General features: G+C 41.0%; 1 protein-coding gene across 1 annotated transcript in view; it reads left to right on the forward strand.

The window, feature by feature from the left end:
- The first annotated feature begins 8,367 nt into the window (after positions 1-8,367).
- ANKRD33B (ankyrin repeat domain 33B) overlaps positions 8,368-23,695 on the forward strand; it is a 45,953-nt gene continuing 30,625 nt past the window's right edge. Inside the window, exon 1 of the mRNA XM_068196736.1 lies at positions 8,368-8,872. Coding sequence (XP_068052837.1) covers positions 8,435-8,872 — 438 coding nt within the window. The 5' untranslated portion in view covers positions 8,368-8,434. The remainder of the gene's footprint in view (positions 8,873-23,695) is intronic.

The following is a 23,695-nucleotide window of genomic DNA, read 5'->3' on the forward strand; positions in this document are numbered from 1 at the left end:
TATTTAAAATTGCTTAAATGACTGTCCCATGGGAGGTATGATTTCTAAAGGGGAATGTTTTACAGATAATCTACTTTCACTTGAACATCTCCTGGGATGAGTTCCATGATGTTTGTGATTTGTGAAAATCACATTATGAAAACACCAAGAAACAATGGAACCATTGGGCTAGATAAGCATCTGTTTATTTTAACTTGGCAGTATGGCAATTTTAATGATTTCAGGATAATATTAAATAATCTCATTGGAGAACATTGCTTTTCTGGAAAGATGAAAATGAGTATGATCCTATTAGAGACAAGGAAACCTAATAGATAATGCACACAATAGGGAAACAATAATAGCCCCACTGTTATTCTGTGAGTTTCTAAAATGTTTTCAAACCACACACATCTTATCAGGATACTAATTCTTCAAATCACTTAAATACATGCACAAAGCTTTTTCCAAAATATGTAAGTATATTTGTCTTTCAGTAAAAGCCTCTGGTTATTCACTTGTTTGCATAGTCTGGTAAAACATCAGTTAGCACCAAAGAGACCAATTATCTCAGGAAGAGGTGGGAGAGGAAAAATAAGAAATCCTTTTAGCATGACTCATTGCAAATACATTTCCAAATATAGGGTGTTATTATTTTGATACTGTATGAAGAAACAAATACAATCTCTGAAATCCCATACTAAGGCACTAAACTGGACTTGTATCCACAAGGCCTTGCTGGAGACCACTTTGTATCTCAGTATCCTGGTTTATATTTAAGATTGTAGAAAAAATAGGTGGAGAAAAATCCAATGCACTAATTATAATAACTCTTTGTCCTAAAGTGCTACTTGTAATTTTCTGGCCAGTGTTCATTATATTCTAAAAAGAGAAGTAGTTCCAAGATGACCATTTGTAGCCCTTGATGGAGCTATACCACATGGACTCAGATGGATTTCTCTAATGGTCCCAGTTGGCAACCACACCCTATACCCCATTTGCCTAATTATGTAGGTATATGGATAAGACATTTGAACCATGACTCATTTAAAGCATTTGAGTAATGCCAAAATAAGACATCTGTATTATTATATTATATTATATTATATTATATTATATTATATTATATTTATTATATTATATTATAATCTCCACTGCATTTGAGTAGTCTGCAATTCAATTTCAGCATCTATAAAATGGCTATGACATTCACCTTTTTGGCATGATATATTTTGCTGAAACCTGTTAATCAATGCAAGCTAAAGTCTAAAGCACTCCAAATTCTCAAAGGAGAGTGGATAATAAAATAAGATATATAAGTATATATTATATAATATATTAAATAAGTATATATTAATAAATTATGGCAGCAAATTATAGATTTACCCTTTAATTTCTTTGCTTTTTGAAAATATTTCTGATTCTGCTTTTATACCAATGTTTTCCCGGTACTGGACTGCATAAGATAGCAGTGTCCAATCCCCAGTTTGAATTAGACAAAACTGAAAGAGGATTAAAGCCATAATATTTCAGAAATAGAAACTGGGTCACATATTAAAGCTTTCTCTAGGGTTTGTCAGAAAGATTAAAATTAGGATGAATTTATCAAGGACTTCCTTTCAGTTTCCTGATGCAGGGCAATAGTATGGATAGATGGACATGTATCTGGGCTACTTCCAAGACTAGAATTCAAAGATCATCAGAAACTCTATCAAGAAGCAATGTCCTCAGATCCCAAACTTCCCAGAAGTACCATTATTGTTATTTAAGAACAAAACCTTAAGGATGGAGAGGCTTAAAGCTCTCACAGCCATGCGGGAAATCCGTAGAAGAAGAGTGAACTCATCAGAAGTGGAAGTGTAGACATGCTACACGCTTTCTCCATATGGAATGGCATCAGCAGGCTTACTCATACCAGCATCAAACTAGCCTATTTTTGGGTGTATAATTTCACAATAAAGGAAGAGGAATAATTTTAGGAAAATGTGAAGCAGATACATGGTTTATCCCCTGCACGTAGAAAGAATTCCTTTGGGAGGAACAAAAGATTTTGGTATAAAAGAAACATTACTTATTTAGTCTAGATACCTGACTGAGGGACATATTTTCACACGTATATGTGGGGAGCCTTCTGTTCCAGTAGAGTGCAAAAAAAAAGGATAACTATTCACAAATAAATTCTCATGTACACTAATCCAGTCAACCCCCACCCACAGCCCCAATGACCTGATAATTTTATAATCTAGCAATAGAATATATATGGGATTGTTCTCCCTAATAATTTTATACATGTATTAATGTCTAGTATTGTGTTATTTTGGAAAAAAGATATAAAAATACAGAAAAATATAATTAAACGTATAGTTTGAGAAACATTTTTCTCTCCTTCTCTCAATCTTTCTTAGCCTTCCTCCAAGAAAAAGAAATCCACTGACATTTCAAGCCATGGCTGTTTCCCCATTATTATGTGGTTTTGTGACATTTTAGGAAATAATATGCAAAGTTAAAAGGAAAAAGAATTATTTTGAAGAGGAGATTTTTAAAATCTACTCTTCAGAGATGGAAGACTCCCAGACAAAGATGTTATGTAAATCTCTGGTTTTCATCAATAAAGCAACATCTGAACAACAACAAATTTTCAACAGTGTTCTCCCAAGAAATTCCCTAAGACAGAAATTGAGAGAAATATGAAACCAGCAGTTCCATGCTGAAGAATTACTGAGAAGCCTCAAGTATCTTCAGCATCACAGTCTACAGCAGTATATATTTGAAAAGAGCAGCTCTGTGGGAACTAGAGCACTCTCCATCACTCCCCTCTTCACTTGCACAGCCTCCTCCACTTCTACCTACCACATTCAAAAATATCAAACCACACATAAAAGCAGATCATTAGCATGTTTGGTGTGCCTTACTAATGCTATATTGCTTGTTCTCTACAGTCTTGAGGAAATAATCCAGAAATATTTAAGTAGCTTCCATACTTCTCCAGTGAAGCTGAACTCCACCAGGCTGTGCTTAGGTGGTAGTTGCCCACCTTCCAGGTGCTCCTGGCAATCAGGGAACTGCCCTACCTGCCCAGAACTAGCACAGTTTACCCTGAGAGATCTCCCTGCTACTAGCCACTGCTGCCCTCAGCAAGCTCAGCACTGACAGGGCTTGCAAGCTTTGACTACAACTAAGTTGAGATTAGCTGGATCCAAGAATGTGCCTTGAGGAAGTATTCCTTTTCTGGAAAGGGCTATGCTTTAGATTTCAGTGCAAACAAAATACAGGTTCATACTGAAAGCAGAACATTGATTATTTTCAGTCATAGCTAGTAAATTAAATTAAATGAACTAGTATTACATTTATACCCTTATGTCTCCTTATTGTATTAACTGCACAGAGATACCAATAAGCTAGTACTACAGATGCTTTAAACAGCATTTAATTTGACTGAACAAGTGCTGGAAAATACTAGCAACTGAGAAAACACTAACATTTAACAAGATTGTTGCTAGTATTTTTTATTCTCTGGCTCTGCTCTCATCATTCAGCCCATGCCTTTGGTTTCTAGGAAACATATTGCAACTTCCAGTCATAGCTCCTTAGCAGCTGTTACTATTCAAATCAACCAGGATTTCACATCAAGTCTTGGCCAGAGCTTAGGAAAACTGAGACTCCAACCTTTCTCATTCCAAAGGACTTTTCAAGTAGGAAAGTGTTAGCAAGTGCTGCTGAATCTGTTCGTTTATAAATGTTCTTCCAATACCCTGAAGCAGGTAAATATGAAATCAACTCTGTCTCTTTGGCTCTTTAGAGTTGAGAGGGAACATTTTCTTAATAATTTCTTCAACTTAATTCTTTACCTTGAATGCCTTCTTCACATGTTTCTTGCCAACAGTACACCACCTGATATTTTTTGACTAGGTTGATTGCACTTTGACGCCTCAGAGCAGCTAGCCTGCTTACAGTCCTGCTACAGCCCTAGCAAATCACCCTAATCAAAAATACATTATTATTAGGCATGAGAAACAAGAGGTTGGACTTTATTAGCCTGCTAGCTCTGCCAAGAACTCAGCAACCCCAGAAACCAATTTGCTTACATCTGTGCCTATAAAGTCTTTTGAGATTAACTCTGAGCAGACACTTTTTGAAGATGCAGGCACTGTGTTTTGAGGACCCATGTGAGTCTTGTAGGCAGTAATTCTGGAAGTCTCTCCCCAAAATTCCAAAAGATGCTGTCAGTAAAAAGCAGTATCTTATCTTTTTTAGCATCTTGTTTCCCTCAGTGTCCACAATTCCTCCATGGACCACCTGTGGTGGCCTTTGGCATGGACCAGGTCAGCGCTGGGATGATGCTGACTTAGGTCATGTCACCAAACTCACCCTCCACACTGGCCTTTTGGGGGCTTCAGCTCCTCTCCCATCTGTGAAGATAGGAGGCTGCTCAAGAAAGGTTACCTTGTGCTCTCAATGCTTCCTTTAGTGGTGCTGGTGGAAATGCTGTGAAAGAGAGATGCAGTGTCCCCAGAAACCCCTTCTGTGCATCTCAGAGTTTTTACAAGCTGCTAAACAGAGAGAGGGGGTAAGTAAGCTGGCTCTCATGTTTAACACTGTGGCATTGCTACTACTGCAGGTCCTGCCAGGTAACAAGATGCTGCTCCATCCTTTCACCTGCTCTCAGCACAAACCTACAAAGCAATGGGTGAGGAGCCAAATGGGTGCAGAAAAACCTGCCTGCTGTGCCACCAAGAGTTTGTAAAACCCTTGGATCCCTGAAGTGGCTGAAGTTGCTAGTTGGTGGGAATACACCAGCAAGGTGCCTAAACAGCCAAAATGTCTTGCCAACAAATGCTCACTCAGCCGCAGATTACCTAGGAGATTTTTACAGGCAGATCAACTAAGGAAGAGAAAAATGCACCCTGAATTTCAAAAGTGAGTGCTTACATGTCAGATAGGTAAAAAAACCTAAACACCCAGACTTCTTGTTATTCAGAAATTTTAGACACCTGAGCAATGGAAATAACCAAAACAAAACATATTTTATTTTATTTTTTTTTTAAATTTTATTTTCCAATGCTTTTGAAGTGACTAGATTTCATTTATTAAGAATACTGGCAATAGCTTTCAGTGTGTTATGATTTTTTTCCTTAGGATAAATTGTAAGAAGAACATATAAACTCACTGAGTCTTACTATTTATCTTACTATTGTCTTTTTTATTACACATAAATCTCAATAAATCTCAGTTTCAGAATGTTTTATAAATGCAATGGCTTACAAACTTTAACAAGGCAAACTGGGGGCATCCCATGATAGAGTAATTCCAAAAATTGGTTTTCTTCAAGGGAAGCTTTGTCTGCATAGGGCCAGGTGGTATCTGCTCTGAGTATTTTAATTTCCTGCCTTGGTAATTCCCAGCAACAGATTTTGATGAGATTCAGATGATGATAATGACTCATAATTCTGGGGTATTTGCTTTGAGATTTTGATACAAAGTTTAGTTTTGCTTTGCTTTTGATACAAAGTTTAGAAATACTAGTATTTAAATTCAATCTATTAAGTGGTTTATTTTCCAGATGAAACTTTGAGGCTGTCCTCTTACAAATACCATGAAAACAGGGGTTTTTTTGCATAATTTGAAAGAATCTGCAGACTTACTCTATGGCCTTTCCTCACATTCTTATATTTTGATATACACACTGAAGCACAAGTGACAAGAAGCCCTGTTTGTCACATAAAAGCTGTGTCACTGAAAGAACCAAGAAACCAGACAGCATCTGCTTTACATCTGTGACCGTGCCCAGGCAGCGCAGCCTTGGTGGGCACCTGGGTGTGACAAGGTAAATGGCCGCATCAGCATCTTAAGGAGTCAAGTAACACTTTACGTCCAGTTATCTGAACCGGCTTTTTGTCAAGCTGCATGCAGGTTAAATAATTTGAAATACAGCCTCAATACCAGTTGTAAAAGTGAAAAATTCAGGGGGAAACACCATGTCTGCCCTGTTCCAGCCTGACACCTTGCTTTGAAAGCACAAGCAGTATAGCACTGTTCTTTGAGAGAAGAGATGAAAGTGACAGGCTGAGGTAAGAGAAAACAGTTTTCATCTCCAAGGTCCCTGCAGAACTACTACAGCTGTGGGAGAAAAGTGATTCATTTCTCCTCTATTAATAAGCTGAAAAGGTAAACTGAACACAGAGAGAAAAAAAGGATGACTTTTCAGAGTCAAACTTTTTTCCTGTATAACTGTGTTTTCCCTCTAGTTAGCATTAAGGTTTTTCAAGGTTGTTTTTTTTTTTTGTTTTTTTGTTTGGTTTTTTTTAAATTTTTTTTTTTGGTTTTCTTCATATTCAAAGTTACTGATCCCTGCCTCTTTGCTAACAAATTCCACATAACGTTTTAAAAAAACAGTCTGGTAATTTGGTAAATATTTATTCTTCTGAATTGATTTTATAAGAAAGTAACAAAGCAAGTATATTTGATTAATGCAAGTAATTTGATTAATATATTTGATTCTTCTGATTCGGATGAGCTGAATCTTCAAAAACACCCCTTTGTTTCCCTGTAGTTAGAATTATTTTGGGGCTTTTTTCTACTATTTGAAGTTACTAGAGCCAAGAGTCTTTCTGGGCTTTTCTGATGAGTTCAGGCTGAGAAAGCTCAAATGCTACCCATCAGCTGCAGGATCTCAGGCAAAAGTGAACTTTTCTCAAAATACAAGTGCTATTCTAAGAGGTAGCATTCTGTTAAGTAGCTCATTGGCTACACTTACTGAGAAGAAAGCAAGAAGTTGAATGAATGGAGCCCTTAAACTCTGTGAATGCACATAACAAATGGATAGGCAATAAGTGTAGAAAGTGAATGCTACAGCACTGTCATGCTGCAGCTAAAGACAGCTCAGAAGGGTTTGATTTGGGAGCAGACACACCCAGCAGCAGTGGAGAAAGGGCCTGTCTTTACCCAGGCAAATAATGGGAGAGAGGCAGCATGAGCATAGCTGGTAATCTACACCAGCTATGATCTCAGAGGTGTCTGGAGGTGAGGGGGTAGTTTAATCTCCTCCTTTCCAAGTTTAGCTCCTCTGCAGAAGCAGCCAATCAGGGAACTATTTAATACTAATTCTGCTTACAGATATCCTCCTGCTGGGCACTGGGGTAACCCCGCCAGTTAGGATTCAGCAAGAAGCTGATGGACTTTGTATCACCCATCATCTCTGGTTTACACAATGATTTCTTGTAAGACTGTAAACACCTACTATTTGGGGCCCTTTACTCACAGTTACATTTTACTTTTCCTTCCTATGTTCTTTTAGTGTAAAAATGTGGCTCATACTCTGCCTCACCTCCTGCAGAAATACCACCTCCTCTCTCTCCCAGCAGACAAACAGGGACATTCTTGTAAGGATGTCAAATGTACGAGATTCACTTCAAAAAGCTGTTGAAGAAAGCAAATATCCTACTTTGTTGGCCAAAGGGCTTCTCCCCACTGTTTCCTTGCCAGAGAACAGTGCTAATCCATGGCATTTGAAAGGGAAAAGAGATTTTAGAGGAACTGTGACAAAGGAGGAACTCAATTTATACATGCGTTATTCCTCTCAACCTAATCTCCAAATGCCTTCCATAAAAAGTGTGTGCCTGATATCTCGACAGCTGGTAAAGCGAGAGGGATGATTAAATGGATTACTTGCTTTTAAAGCTCTGTTTCGAAGCACGGAAATTCTGTGCAGTCATTCCCCTTGGTTTCAGTATTTATTTCAGAAGACAAATTCCGCACAGGCTGGTTGTACTCCTGAAAAGTTTTGCGTACATCGCTGCAGTCGCGGCTCTCGGGACCACGCAGTTAGTGCTGAAGGACCAGTGGCAGCCGGGGCCGCTCCCGCCTCTGCCCCCGCGGGCGGGCTCGCCGCGGGCCCCTCCGAGCCCAGGAGCGCTGCCCGCGCCCAGCAGCGGGGCGGAGGAGCCCGGGGGCGCTCAGGGCGCTGCGGTCCCGCACCTGCAGCTCGGTGCCCGCAGGGAGCAGCCGCGGCAGCCGCCCGCTCCCCCCGCACACCGCCCCGGCACCGCGCCCCGCCGCTAAACCCCAGCCCCAATCTCCTCACAGAGATGCTGAGCGGATTACGGGCCGGGACTTCGACAACTGCCTGCGCTCCCCAGAGCCGCCCTGCCCGCCCGCAGCCTCTCCCCGCTCCTCGCGGCGGCGGCAGCTCCCCCGGGCCGGGCCGGCGGCGGTGACCGGCCCCCGCGGACCCTCCCCCGCAGGCGGCGGCATGCCCCGGCCCGAGGGGCGGCCGGGCTGCCGCGGGGCGACCCGCGGGAGGGGGCTGACACTTGCGTGAGGGGGCAGCGGCACCCGAGCCCGGCGAGGCAGAGCCGCGGCTGCCGGCGGGGCAGCGCTCGGCGGGCGGCGGCTGCCGGGCGCCCTGAGCGCCCCGCGGGGCCCGGCGCAGCCCCCGCGCCCCGGCCCCGCGGCCGGCATGGTGCTGCTGTCCGGGCACGGCGAGCAGCTGGCCGGGGAGCGGGTCTGCCCCGCGCCCGCCGCCGCTAAGGAGATGCCCGGCTCCGAGGCGGAGAGCAGCCCCGAGCAGGGGGCGGCGGAGGCTGCCCCCCAGGAGCCGGAGGAAGAGGAGGAAGAGGAGAAGGAGGTGGAGGAGGAGGAGGATTGCGAGGAGTACGAGGACTTTTCCGAGCTGCCCGACACCTGCAGCATCGCCTCAGACGACTCCTTCTACCCTCCCGCGGGGCTGGACGACGACGACGAGGACCTCTGGTCCCTGGAGGGGAACGAGCGCGACAGCCCCGAGGCGCTCAGCCTCTTCCGAGCCTGCTGCACCAACAACAGCATCGTGCTGAAGGCGCTCATCCGCCAAGGCCCCCAGGAAGAGGAGGTGCAGGAGGCCGACCGCAACCGCAGGGTGAGCATCCCGCGCCGCGCCCCCGGCAGCCCGGGCATCCCGCCCGGGGCAGAGCGGCTCGGCCCCCGCCGCCTCCGCCCCGGCGCGGAGCGGAGCGGAGCCGGGGCAGCAGCCGTGCGGGGGCTGAGGGACACCCCTCCCGTTTCCTGGGATGCTGCTCTGCAGCCCCGCGGGGGACGGGACCCCAGGCAGCGAGGAGCAGAGAAGGGCGTGACGCTACGCCTTTCCACCTTTGGCTAAGGGAAGGTTTATGGGATGAGAGAGAGGTCGAGATTCCGGTTTTCCCGCCATCAGTTTTGAACTGGGTCTTGTTTTCCCTCTGTTTATTGGGGACTGAGAGGGGCATCGCTGGTAATTGTTGTGTTCAGCATCAAAAAACCTTCCTCTGTTCTGGGCTGTTCATCCCCTGCAGTACTTTATGATATTCATCTTGAAATTTTGAACTGCTGGTAAAAGTTTTTTTTTGTTTTGTGGTTTTTTTTTTTTTTTTTTTTTTTTTTTTTTTTTTTTTTTTGGTGGATTTTTTTTTTTTTCTCCTCTGGCTCCCCCAAAAACGTAATCTTGTTCCTGGTTCCTAGACTGCCAAGCGAGGTTCAGAATATTACTGTGCTAAAATCAGCATTTTTCAGAGTTCTTGTATTTATTTTGTTGCTGAAAATCTGTTTTTGGGGTTTGTGTCAGTACAAGTTTTGTGTTTCTGTTTTTTCCTGTTACTCAGTTAATTGCAGGAACAGAAGTGTACTTCTCTAAATCAGAAGGTGAAAACTTGGGAAAGATTTTTTGGTTAATGAGTTGCTGGGACATTTGAACAGCAGTATTGAAGATTACCAATATTACTACAGTTTTTTTTTAAACCTAAGAAGTTATTTTGCATAAACAATCTTGTAAAACAACTCTGTGACTAATCTGTGACAGCAGTGTTTTCAAAGGAAACCTGTATTATTTTAATTCGGCAAGTAACTTGCACATTCTGGCAATGTAAGTGGTCTTTACATTGAAAAGAATGCCGTAATTTGTGCTTGGTTCTGTCTGGAGAGGGGCTTTTCTTGTGGCTTAGATATATGTACTTCTAGGATTTTTCCTAAAAATACCTTTACTTCTTCTCCAAATGATTGATTTTAATACATATTTTTAGTGATATGACTTATTGTAAATTTCTTAAAAAGATAAAAGATCATATTAACATATCTGAGGGAGAAGCAACCTATGGTGTGAGGTTGGGAATGAGAAACACAGGACAGAAATAATTTACATCAACTCTTCTGCCCGGGCCAGGATATGGCGTGGTTGTACTTTCTGGTAACATGTGAGATCCAGTTGCACAGAATTACTATTATTATTATTATTATTATTATTATTATTATTATTATTATCATTACAGGATATTTTGAATATCCTGCAGATACACCTATCCCTTATATTAGTGCTGTGCCTGGGCTGGAGCCCAACCCCAGCCCTGACACTGTGTGGGGTTTGGGCTCCAGCCTCTGCTGAATCCATTGATTCAGTGTGTCTCAAGTGTGTGATGATGTGGGAGGTTTGCCCCCCCCATACATGTGGCATTAAGGGCCAAGTGGCCCAGAGCTGTCCCTTCTGAAAAGGTGGCCTTCCTGCCCAACAGAGGGCAAGAAGCTGCAGGAACCCTCCCTCTCAGGGCTGGGGTCCTGCAGACCTCAGTCAACAGGAATGACAAAGTTCAGCACAAGCATCAGCCCTCATCCTGCAGCTGCTCTTCTGGCAAAGGTGATCAGGGTTGTGAAAGCAGTGAATTCACCTGAGTGGACAGCCTTCCCTTCACCATCCTCCTTCCCAAAAAGCAAGTTGTTCTTTATCTCTTCAGCTTCAGAGAAAAGAGACAAAATTGTAATTTGAATCTGAAAGTTTATTCTCTTTGTTCGTACTGTAAAAACCTAAAACCCAACAAAACAAAATTAATATCTACTTAGGCAAATATTCAATTTGACCTGAAATTAAAAATTGGCATAAAATTCTGTTTCCTTCTTTTTTTTTTTTTTTTTTTATGAATACAAAGTAAAAAAGTTCTGGAATTCAGCAACTTGTGAAGCTACGGGAACAATGTGGTAGACACGAGTTCACTTTCTCTCTGCCTCCCTCACAGAAGTGCCCCAGTCACAGCAGTACAGAGCAGGACAGTTGGTCTTTCCCAGAGAGATGTAAATGGGGTGGGTGAAATCTTTTGACTAGAAAGTGGAAGCTTCAGGTGTGACTCCTGCTCAGGCAAATTCTCATTATTTTGCAGTGGAAAGCCACCTTTTATAGAGAACTTTACCTAATAAAATTGAAGTTTCACTCAGGCCTTTTATCGCCCTTTCTGTGGATTTTTTTTTCTCTTGAATTTCATTATAAAATCATTAGACTTTATCCATGAACAAGCCACAAAGTAAAAGAACAAGTTACACATACCTCTTGTTCTCATGAAGAATTTTAGTTGCTGAAACTAAAACTACAGTTGGCTTTCAGCATCTTCTTTTGTCAGGATACTGTTTGTCTACAATGTTATCGTTATGCATTTGTTGGAAAGCTCTATTTTTTTCTTATTTTAAATTTTTTTTACCTTCCTTTTTTAAAATATTTTTCTTTTCTTTTTTTTTTCCCCACACTGTGAACAAACAAACTACACTTTTGTTTCTTCTAAGTTTTAATTTCTTTTCCATGAGACAGGGCAGAGAATGAAGAATATATTGCTTTTTGAGAAGTGGGGTGGTGAAGGGGAGGGCTGTCCATGCAAAGATATTAACTACTTGCACCATCCTGATCTGATAACCTCTGGTATGTAGGTACAATACAGTTTCATTTTCACAATTTCAAAATCAAGTTTTCTTCAAAACAGACAAAACAAGTAACAAGATATTGTAGTAAGACAACACTATATTTTGATTCTGAAAGTAAATATAATCAGCTCACAAAATGTAACATGAAAAAACTTCCAAATGCCCTAAACTGGGCACAATGAGCCTGCTATGTTTTTAATTAGTTTTATCTTATCCCTAAAGTGCAAATATATAAATTTAAGATGTAGAAGCATTTCTCTGGGAAATGCTAGGATCCAGAGGTACCTTTATTTATTTTCCTCCATCCTTTGTGCCAAAATACATCACTTGTCTCTTTGGAGTCAATTTGCCAAGCTTGGATAGTGCCTTTTTGTGTTATTTCTCCAGAAGCGTATTTTCCCCATAGTCTGTTCATGAGCTGCAGAATCTCCTGCCAGGCACAAGTTTTCATTAAATCCACCTTCCTGCAGTAAAGCAGACTCCACAACATCTGATTTATTAGTCACCACATGTAGCCTGAAGATCTGTACCTTCCCTGTCTTGTTTTTATTACTGTCAAGACAACAGCAGTTTATATATCATTGACTGCAAAGGATCCCCAAATGGCTGATCCCCTCACCTTCTCTTGCACTGCTGTCTGTCCATGGAATTCTGAAAGACTGGATTGGTACTGTTCATTTCCTCTCCTCGCCCAAACTAATACTGAAATATGTGGAAAATAACTATGACAGCCTATAATATACTATTTGTATATTGCACAGGGTGACATCTCATTCTTCAGTGTTTCTTTATTTATCCTAAAAGTAAAGAGGGATTTGAAAATAGACAAGGGAAGATGGCATCATGGCTCTGGTGAAATTTCCTGACCTGACTGAGACCTTAGTATCACCTAGCTAATAGTACTACTTTTCACCTTGTAGCATGGGGACTGGTTCTCCTTCCTCACTAGCCAAATTTCTAGAATTTCAGTTATTTTTATCTCATCATTTTAACATCACTTAATATCCAATTTTGACTGGTGACCAGGATTTTATATATATATATATATATATATATATATATATACTTAGAAAGACAGAATTTCAAAATCTGATGTTACCTAACTGCAGAATGCAAGGCAAATTTAGAAATTTGCCATGACAATAGAGAAAACATTAAGAGATGGGGGAGAGAGAAAAGACGGCAAAGAGTGTTCCTTTGCCAAATTGAAAATAATCACTGCAGTTGATCCACAGAAAGGTTTTGTGCTTATCTTACATGTGGTATAGCACATATTAGCAAGAATACTCTGTTGTAGTCTTTTTCAGTTATTCTTTTATTTTTGTCATTGCTCAATGAGTCTTTTGTCCAGTTCCATAGACAGCTATGGACGTAACTGTGGGAATGTTTCTCTGGATGCAGCCTAGGCTTGTCTGTGTGCTGCACACCCTGAGTGGATGTTTTGGAATGGCATCACTCACCTGGTTTCCTCACTGGGTCCATGACGGTATCTAAGGCATCGGACCTGTTGTGCTGTTCTCCTTCCCCAGTGCTGCAGGCTGCTCCTCAGGCTCTGTACTGCCACAGTGAAACTGCTTCAGGAAACCTACCCAGTTTAGGGAGCACTACCCTTCAGAATTTTTCACAGAGCAATGCACAGTGAATCCTCCATGGAGCTGACACCTGAATTTGTCTTTGCCAAAGGGCTGGGCTTCTGAAATTGCAATTTATTGTGAAGGACAGGGAGCCAGTGGTTCAATTCCCACTTTCTGAGTGAGAGAACTTTGTGGTGGATGATGCTTTTCTAAAAAGTCATGTGTCACAAAAAGTGCCAGAGCTTGTGTAATACTCCATTTACTTGTTTTGTCTTTTTTTTTTTTATTTTTTAATCTTCAAAATGTTAACTTGTAAAAATAAAAAAATCAGCAGTCCAACATTTTCTGGTAAGTGATGAATTTCTCCCTGTCACATATTGCTTTTCAGTTTTCATGGCACATAGCTTAAGTTAATCCATATCAGAAAAAGGATTTTAAGAATATCATCTGCTACAGTGCTCAAATTTTTTCATTATTATTTTCATAGACAGCTTCAGTTCCTTCATATTATCTTATACAAAGCATTCTCATGGGAACAATTGTATTGAAACTTAACATCATGACACTAAATCATGAAAGAGAATTTTTTGGGATGAAAGTACTTTTAAAAAGACAACAAAAGTAATATAATTTAAATCCTTAAAAAAGTACAGAGATCCTCAAATGCAGTAAAAAATGTCCCTGGAAATACATGTTTGTGCTTAAAAAGGAAGTGAGTAAGGTAAAGAATTATAGACGTCAAAAAAAGGGGGAATTCTTCAAATACAGTAATTACAGCTCAAGGGTCGCCATTAGAAAGGAATAGATAAAGCATGGAAAATATGAAGTGAGCTGGCTAGGAGGAGGAGGGAATTTGGTGAGCTAACCAGAGCATGAACCAGACTAATACAGGTAGGCACTCAGAGGCATTATCAGAAGAACGTGGGCAGGTTAGCTCTCTGCCTGCTCTTGTATGTACTCATCTGCAGTGTTAGGTGACTAATGCCTATGTAAACCTGGCACAAAAATATATCCTTTAAAATAACTTTACTGGAGAAAAGGTATGTGCACAGATCATAATTTCTGTAGATTAAAGAGAATAATTAATAAAGACCATGAGGGTGTGTAGACATAAAGAATGGCAATGCAGGTCTTTAGCACACTGCTGGAAATGCACAGCCAGAGCAGACTGTGTCCTCCATGGAGTTGATAGGTAGTATGACATAGTTTGTACTTAGTGTCAAAAGCAGCATTAGCTAGCAGATGTAGGTCCTACTGGAATGGACAAATACAGATTTGAAGACCAGATGGGAAAGTTGTACAAGTTTAATTTAGTTTCAAGTGATAGTTTCAACTTCTAGAGAAACCAGATGAAGAGTAACTTCCTTGAAGAATTTTGACAAATTGCTTAATGTGAATGGTATGGAACGGGAGGGATGGTTTTGGTCTGACAGTAGTACAGCAGTAAAGGTCACATCAGTCTTCTGTTCTGCTTTAAGCAATGTTTCATGTTAGTGTCTTAAATCAAGTGTGTGGCTTGCAGGGCTACTCAGAGATGCAGGGGTGATCCTGGTTCCCCATCTGAGGACAAGTTGACTGCAGATATTTAAAAATATAGCTGCATTTCAAATCCCATGGTAGCCTAACAAGACTGGTTGTCCTGGACAGCTTTCATCAGTAATTATGACAGACATATAACGTGTTTTTAACATAATAGGTCCATAACACATGGGACTTTGGGGTGCCTTACTGCCTTTCCTATGAGAATACTAGAGCTTTATTTCACAGTCCATAAAGTGACACTGCTAATGCCTTCAACCCATTAGGAAATTCAAATTTGTTCTCATGGAGGAATTGCTCAAGAAGGAATATTGGCACTAATTTCCTTTTGTAAAGCTTCCAAAGATTCCTCAGGGAAAATTTTTCGAGGAATCGTAGGAAGTTGAAGCAGAGAGTGCTGTTACAAAACATCTATTTGCTCTGAAAAAATGGGTTCCTGTTGAGTTTCAGTAGCTTATAGGATGTACTGGAATTCAAGTCTGCTAGGAAAGGAAGTGGTCCAAAAGCCCTAATATCACCAAATTCTACAGTTCCAAGCTAAGTGCCAGTAAGGCAACAGTGGTACCTTGTTTTATCAAGGCTTTAGGTCTCAAGGCAAGGGCTCTGAGGAAGAAATAAAAAATGTTCCTATCTCAGGCAGCAGGTTCAAAGCTGCGTGCTGAGAAATACCACAGGAGCAGTGAGTTCAGGTGCCAGCTGTGGTGGACAGCAGGTCTCCAGTGCCACATCTTTCAGGGTCATCAAGGGCTTAAATCTCATGTCCTTTGGCCCTGCTGGTGCTGGAAGAGGTGATCTGGGCTGTGGCTCTTGGAGGCTCCCGAGTCAGTGTCGACAGATGGAAAGGCAGGGACGGGGATGTCAGCCCCTCATCAGTTTCCTTTTCAGAGGTATGAGACTTGGTCGTCTTTCACTCAGACTGACTGTTCTGGTTTGAAAGCAAAACCAGTGATAGACTCCAAGTCAGAAATACAATTTATTAGGAAAAGGGAAAAAGAAAACAAAATACATGCAATAATACAAAAGAAAAACCACTGACAGAGTCAGAATACAACCTGACACCCTTTTGGTCAGGGTGTTGGTAGTAGTCCAAATTGGAATGGCTATAGTCCTCCTGGAAATCCAGAGGGAAAGCCTGAGTCTGGTGTCCCCCATACCCAGATTATATCCAGTTAGGAATGCTTGGCTTCTCCCTCTGGGTGGAGCATCTCACAATGGGATGTTATAATTCTTATCAGTAACTCAATGTCATTCAATAGCCCATTATCAGCAGATGTCTCCCTGGAGGGAGAATTGATTGTGGAAGAGATAAGGAAAACTGCCCACTTAACAGATGGCAAATGGAATACATCTTGCCTCACAATCTGGGACACTGACTTATTGCTGGGTTTCAGGGGACATTTCAAAAAGGGTTTTGAAAGAGGCATTAATGTTTGCTTTTGTTTGTGGCACGGAAACCTCTTGCCATCATCTTAATTTTAGTCACACAGTCTTGTGTTTATGCTTGGGAATAAAAACTGTGACAATAAGTTAAAAATAAAAAAAAAAAATTGAACAAGGAGTACAAGCAATCAAAACATCTAATTGGATCTACTACTTAAGAAGAAATAGACAGAAAGATAAAAACCCCAAAGCTCCATTATACATTTTGGAAAATGTCACTGTGTGACAGAGACCAACAAAAATCAGGTATTTCACTGTAATACTTCTAAATGTTGGTAGTACTTCAACTTCACAGAGGAGAATGACTAGTAACTCTTGTATGATTTTACAGGAGTTGGTTGCTTCCCACCAGAGGAGCCAAATGTACATCAAATTTATGTAAAATTACATTTCATTAAAACACATTTTTCTTCCCCTAAAGAGAAGCCATACACGGTCACCAACTAAAATTCACTGTTAATTTTGAAATAAGGTAGACTTGAAAGGTGTAAGCAGCCTTTTACTTATAGAAAATACTGCTAGATGAGCATGGGGTGTGTGTGTGTGTGTGTGTGTTGCCATCTCTAGCACGAGAGCACATGCGCAGCCCAGCTCACATCTACCCTGTGCAGGGTTAGCATCTCTGGTGTGGACACAGCCAGTGCCTGGCCTGCATTTTCCCTGAATCCCAGTCTGTTCTCCTAATTCATTATTGGCTTTTAAGGTTTTTGAGTTCAAACACCCAAACTAGTATCATTTGTTGTGTTATGGTTTTGGAAATAATTAACTATGCTGGTACTAAAATTGGTAAAAATATCTATTTGCACATGCTTTATGATTATTTCAGATATGGTAAGATAGCTTTCAAATAGAATAACATAGGTCATAAGATGCTGCAGTTCTTCCCAAATTGGAATTTTGGTCATTAATTTCCATACCTTTTCCAGTGCTTGTACTTTTTTTTGACAAGTTATTCTGTTTTGGCTGAAGCTGGGGGGAAGGGGTTAGCAATTATTTAAGTGCTATATTGCCTGTTAAGAATTTTCCTCTGTGTTCTTTCTGTTACATCTGTCAATACACTGTGGAATTAGGTTTATCTTTTGGGACTAAGGTAGAATTGCACTAAAAACTAATGGTAGAGTTGCTAAAAACTGCCAGTATATTTTTAAATAGAAAAGAAAATCTCTGGATAATGTGAAAGCAATGAAGAATTCCCACAGGCCTTATTTGAGACAGGAGCTCACCTTTAATGTATTCATTAATAAAGTTTCTCTCAGAAGGTTTCCCTTCTAAATTATTTAAAATATTATGCCACATAGGTTTGAATTTACCTGTTTCTGACTGTTCTTTAATTAAATACAAAAATGGAAAGCCTCCAACCTGGGCTAGATATAATCCTGTAACATACTCAGTGAGTCACAATAAGAAATGATCAAGTACTGTAGGAAGAGGATTGTTGTCGCAGAGTCTGTGGTTGCACATCTGGCAGTGAATAAGCAATTCAAATTGTATCCACTGTGGGAAAAACCCACTATGTGGAAATAGTTCCCATTTTTCAATTATATTATTTCCTATCATGTCTGTTGAATTCCATGGGGAGCAATTTGAAAGCAAGATGATGTAAAATGGGGATGACTCACGGTTGGGCTTTGTTGGTTCACACGTTTCGGATGTATAATGGTCTGAGTCTGATCCTGTAATATCCTCTCACATGTGAGGGTTGGGGATTTTTTTTTTTTTTGTCTTTTGCCTCTCAGTACATGAGGCCTCGTCTTTGGGACGGCTTGTGTGTGGACAGACCAACTGCTGGCGACAAGAGATGCTGCCAGCAGCCACCAGAGCTCAGAACTGGGCTCGTAGAGGAGTTTTGAAGTTTTGTTTCTGTTACTATAGCGGGGGAGGCTTATGCAGAATCCATTGTTATTAGTTGTCTGAAGTTCAAAAGTAGCAGATAATGGGACATATTCGAACTGTTCATAAAAGGAGCCTTTCAGGCAGTATCTGGCTTCTTTTTTTTTTTTTTTCTCTTTGTTTTCTTTACAAAACCTAGATATCTTGCTATTTGGAGCTAATAGTAAGAAGGCTCAGCTCAGCTGTTTAGCATTTGATTGAGAAACACAGGAATGGTATCTATGTATTCATAAAAGTGTCTTTAAGTGTGGATGAAAGGAAAAGGAAGACTTTCTTTGAAAGGTGGTGTGGTACTTCTGTGTATCTGCAAGTATCATATACGTTTGATAAAGGATCCAAGAGAAGGCAAAGTCAAAGCTCAGCTCCACAAAGGAGTAAATTTAAAATACCTTTCTGTCTACAGAGTTTTCTACAGATTTTCTATAGAAAGAATGAAGTAGCAATAACTTGTTAGACAAAGAACGTAGGACAACGCGTATTGGCCAGTTCTGCAAAATAAAATGCCACAAGTATTAGTGAAATACCACTAAGTGTTTAGACTTACAGAGCCTTTCTGAGCTAGTAAAAAATATAAACATATTAAAGGACTTTTCTGATTACATTGAGATGAGCTGTACTACAAAGTAAATGCCTGGCAGCATGGAACAATGCCAGCCAGAGGAAACCTGTGTCTGGGAAGAAAAAGGTTGTTTTCCCTGCTGTCCTGCAGGCACTTTGCAGGCTCACCACTGTGTTAGGTGAGTCCTCTCTGCAGGGAAAACTGGGCAGCACGACCGTATCAGAGACACTGCTCTGCCACACTGCTTCAGCAGAGCTCTCCATGCAGAGCTGTCAGCCTGGAATAAAGCACACAGGATTCCTGGAGGAACAGCCTGACCAGTGGTTTGAGGGGGGAGTGAAACCATTCATGGCTGACAGGGAAGAAAAAGACTTAATTTCAAGGTCTCTGGGAATGGGGTGAAAGCCTCTTTCTTGTACCCCAGGGACAGGTGCAACCTCCCAGGCAGAGCCTGTCCCACAGCCTGCAAGCAGTGGCTGTGTGACAGGGCTCAGGTGGCTCTGGGATGGCTCCTGCCATCACCAGTCAATGGGACAGAGTCCAAGCTGTGCTGAGTCCTGCTGTCATTTATGTGGGGTGGGACTGAACCTTCCTTGCCACCTATTTGTGGCTGTGCTTTCTTTTGTTTTACTGCGCTGATGCTGTGTGGTCTGCAGGAATTTTACAGTCCAGAAAATTCTTCCTCTTGTGAGGCTGCAACAAGGATACTCCAAGTGTGAAGATACCCATGAGCAGAACTGTCTGTGGAATAGGAACTCGAACTGAGTACTTGATACATGCTAATCTTTTTAGTTCCTTACTTGAATAAAATAGTGTGTTTATTGAAGTCAGATGTCTCAGTGCATTTACAATACTTATCTTCATAAAAGTTCCCATGAAGTGTGTAAGATCCTTTACATATATGTGGATACATGAAGCAAATATTGAAATATTGAATACTCAAGTTAATAATTTTAGAAACAGTAAGTTTCTAAAGCATCTAAAAGGAGATTGTGGCAGGGGGGGGTTCATCCTCTTTCTCCCAAATAACAAGTTATAGGACAAGGGGAAATGGCCTCAGGTAGTGTCAAGGGAAGTTCAGATTAAAAAGAAAATTTTTTTCTTCACCATAACAGTGGTTAAAAGGGGAACCTGTGTGAGGAGCTGCAGAAGTCACTTGGGTTTTTCAGCCTGGAGAAGGGGAGACTGAGGGGAGACCTCATTCCAGTTACAACTTCTTTGTGAGAGAAAGAGGAGAGGCAGAAAGAGGGAGTGATCTCTGCTGTGTGGTGACCAGTGACAGGACCCAGAGAATGGCCTGAAGCTGAGTCAGGGGAGGTTTTGGTTGGATATTAGAAAAGGACTCTTCACCCAGAGGGTGGCTGGGCAGCGGAACAGGCTCCCCAGGGCAGTGGTTACAACAGCAAGCCTGAGAGAGTTCAAGAAGCATTTCGATAATTGTCTCAGGAACAAGGTGTGATTCTTGGGGTGTCCTGCAGAGGGCCAAGAGTTGGACTTAATGATCCTGATGGCTGCTTTCCAACTCAGCTTGTTCTGTGTGTTTCTGTGTCATTCTGTGATTAAGTGTTGGAACAGGTTGTTCAGGGAAGCAGTGTAATCACCATGCCTGGAAATGTTGAATAATGAGTAGATGTGGCTTCACAGTGTGGCTTAGTGAACATGGTGGCATTCCATTGAAGGCTGGATTTATTTGGAGGTCTTTTCCAGCCTTATTGATTCTATGATTCTAGTATTAGCAGACCAGAACCAAAAAAAAAGAAAGAAAAAAGAAAAAAAGATGGTGAAAAAATGTCAACATTTATCTTAAAATCAATGGCCCAAATTATTTTCTTCTAAGGCAAGAAAGAGATTATGAAATATCTTTTATTTGCCATTGGCATTTTTTTCTTTCTGTGGGTGTTTTTAGCTTGACCTAGTTTATGCTTATTACAGTCAGCACAGCTGATTTATGAGCAGAGGCTCCATTCTCAGATGGGTGCAGGCAGAGCTGAGGTAGTCAGGTATACATCTATGGCAACGTTCACAGATCACAAATGCATTTACCATCCTCTTAGGATCTGAAGTCAAATGAGGGGGGAAAGAATCCTAACCTGGAGGTTTCAAGTAAGGTAATGCTGTTTCCCAGTGCTCCTCATCCCTCAGGTCCAGCACACTCTTTTCTGCTGTTGTTAAAACTATGAACCCCACCCCCCCAGCTATCAGTTGTCAGCAAAAAGTGCTGTGATCTCTCTTTGGAGCTTCAGCACCTGATGCTAGATCAGTAGGAACTCCCTCTTGTAGTAGTTATACAGATAGTGACCATGGGGAGAAATAGATCAACACTGCCGACTAAATGTCATAAATATGTGTGAAATGGGTGAAGATATCACAGAGAGGAAGGGGTTTAAAACTTACAGGGGTTCCTTTAGTGTCAGTGGAAAGAAAGAATGACTCCAGGGCAGGCCATGGCAGTGCAGGAGCAGGGTGCCCAGGGCACAGGCACTGAACCCCCATGGACACTCTCGCCCTGCGGCTTCCAGCTCAGGTCGCAGCTGCTGTGCCTGCTGGAGCAGGGGATCATACCCTGCCTTACCTGTTCACAAGGCCACCTTCACAGATACTAACTAGTTACGTGCAAAGCCCACTTTGTTTACCTGTTGTGACTGTGTTACTGAAGTGCATCTCCCCTGCAGAGTGAGCTGAGGGCTGGTGGCATCAGGCTGGACTGCTTAGAGGGCAACACAGACATTCTGTTTGAACATGTCACAGGCTGGGTGTGCTGAGGAGCACAATTCACAATCTTGTAATGAATATCCTTGGTGAGCTAGCCTACTGTCATTTATCTGTCGGTCTGCAGTCTGAAAATTTAGGTAAAATATATCCAAATTAGTGCTTTGAGAACTTATAAAAATAAATTGTTTTGAGAATTAAAAAAACCCAACAAAACCAGAACTGTTTTTTCTGTAATGTAAAATAGTAACTGTAATTGCACTGGTGAGTCTAATGTGTGTATTGGCCCTTTTTTTCTGTTTACTCCCTGCCATCCACTAAACACATTCCTCTGGCAAGGAGGTTTTTAAAATAGTGCTTAGTTACCCTGTTTGGATTTTGAGTACTTGCCTAAAAATACTGTATTTTCCTCTTTATCATGTAATTTTTATTTCTAGTACAGTGACTTCATCAGTTGTGATTTATTACTAAATTTTTAGTGTGCATCATAAAGGAAGTAAGAACTAGAGCAAAGCCTGTACAGTTTGGCAGCTTATCAGTTACAGGGGAAAGGGCAAGTGAGCATTGTTCATGTGATGTAAACCCTTACAAAGACATTCAGATATTGTCAGCATTGTTTTCACAAACTTGCTTCTCTTCCCAGAGCAGTATCCTGCTATTTCCTTTCAGATTTTAAGGTACTCAGGGAGTGCATCTGGAATTATTCTACCTCATTACTGGTGGTACTGCAACCAGTAATATTCCAAAATTCATTATTTTGAAGCCTACCTGTATTGGCTGAGCTTTCAGGATTATTGCTGCAAAGCAATATCGATTAGTATAACCATGTTATTTGCAGAAATTCTACACTAAATTCAAATATCCAATGTGAGATTTACAAATGTTAAGGGTAAGAAGGTGATTTTTGGCTATAGGGTTTTGATTCCAATGTTAGTTAGAATCAGTTAATTGCAACTAGACTTCATTTTGGATATGTGCTACTGTTTGTTTCTTTCCAGAGATAGATTGAAGGAGTCAGACTCTGAAGATAGCAGGAAACAGTCTGCCCATAATTTTCAGGTAGAAATGAAAAGACCAGATCTGGTCTTTAAAAATTTTCCATATTGCCAGCTGGCATTCTCTCATTTTGTGTCAGAGAAATAGAAAAATAACTCCAAACACTGAGAAAAACATTCAGAAATATTCTGCTACTGCTTCTAGGTGCTTGAATACTGAGGGAGAAAAACATAAGTTTACCATTCTTCCACTGCTACTTTGTGATCTCTTTAGTTAATAGAGATACAGAGTTCTCAGAAAATCTGGGATGAGAAATTGCAGCATCTGATTAGTAATTGTAAACCCTCTAAACATGTCAGTTTCCACTCATCAAAGAAGAGAAAAGAAAACAAAACCCAAAACAGTATCTTCTGAAGTCACGAGAAAGATGAACTGTTAGTTGGAAGGAGACCATATTTTTTTTTATTTTTTAGATTCCATTTCTTTTTGTTTTCCATAAAAATTTGCCTTTCTCACTGATATGAGTAAAGGAAGACCTTAGCAAACCTTCCTGTTGCTTTTACTACACTGCAGCTTTTCTACACAAACCTAAGTGACCCTAATTCCTATTGAACTAGAAGTAAAAGTCAGTGGAAACTGATAACTTCACAGCCAACCTCCAGATCAAGGTGTTTTGAAAGAGTGATGAAAATTTTAGCAGTAGTGGAAGGGGTGCCCAGGAATTACTTAGGATAATATAGTCTCTGAAAGATCTGAAGTATAAGTTAATATGAGATATTTCTCCTTAAGCAAATATTTAGGCCAGAGATCTATGATGCAGAAAGGCACATACTGATGAGGTTATTCATGCCATAAAAATGTAATATGAATGAAGATATACAGAAAGTAAAATACTGTAAAATCAACAATTTTCAAATCTGGGGGTACAAGTTTTCCTTGCATGGAATTTAAAAAGAGAAGGAAATTATAAGCTATTAGTCTTCCAGTAGAGGCAAGATCTTGATATTTCCTCCCTGTGCTTTCTAATATCCAGCTGTGTAGGATAGGTTAGAATACACTTTTTATAAGGGTGGATGGGAGACATGACACTCCTGGGTTAAAAATAGAAAGGATCATAACCTGTAAAAGAGTCTTTGAAGTCGTTAAGGCGCACATGTCCTTCAGTTTACTGCTGTGTGAGTCATTGCCTTTGTGCAGGTGATACAATCTCATCTGACCTCTGCCTTCTAACTGAGTCATGGAAGGAGTTTTTGGCTGTCATTTGGTAGAGCTGGGCAGAGCCTGGTAGCCTTCTGTAGCAAGTGGAATGTTCTCTGTGGAATAA

The sequence above is a fragment of the Anomalospiza imberbis genome, chromosome 1 (genome assembly GCF_031753505.1).
Source record: "Anomalospiza imberbis isolate Cuckoo-Finch-1a 21T00152 chromosome 1, ASM3175350v1, whole genome shotgun sequence".
Classification (NCBI taxonomy): Eukaryota; Metazoa; Chordata; class Aves; order Passeriformes; family Viduidae; genus Anomalospiza; species Anomalospiza imberbis.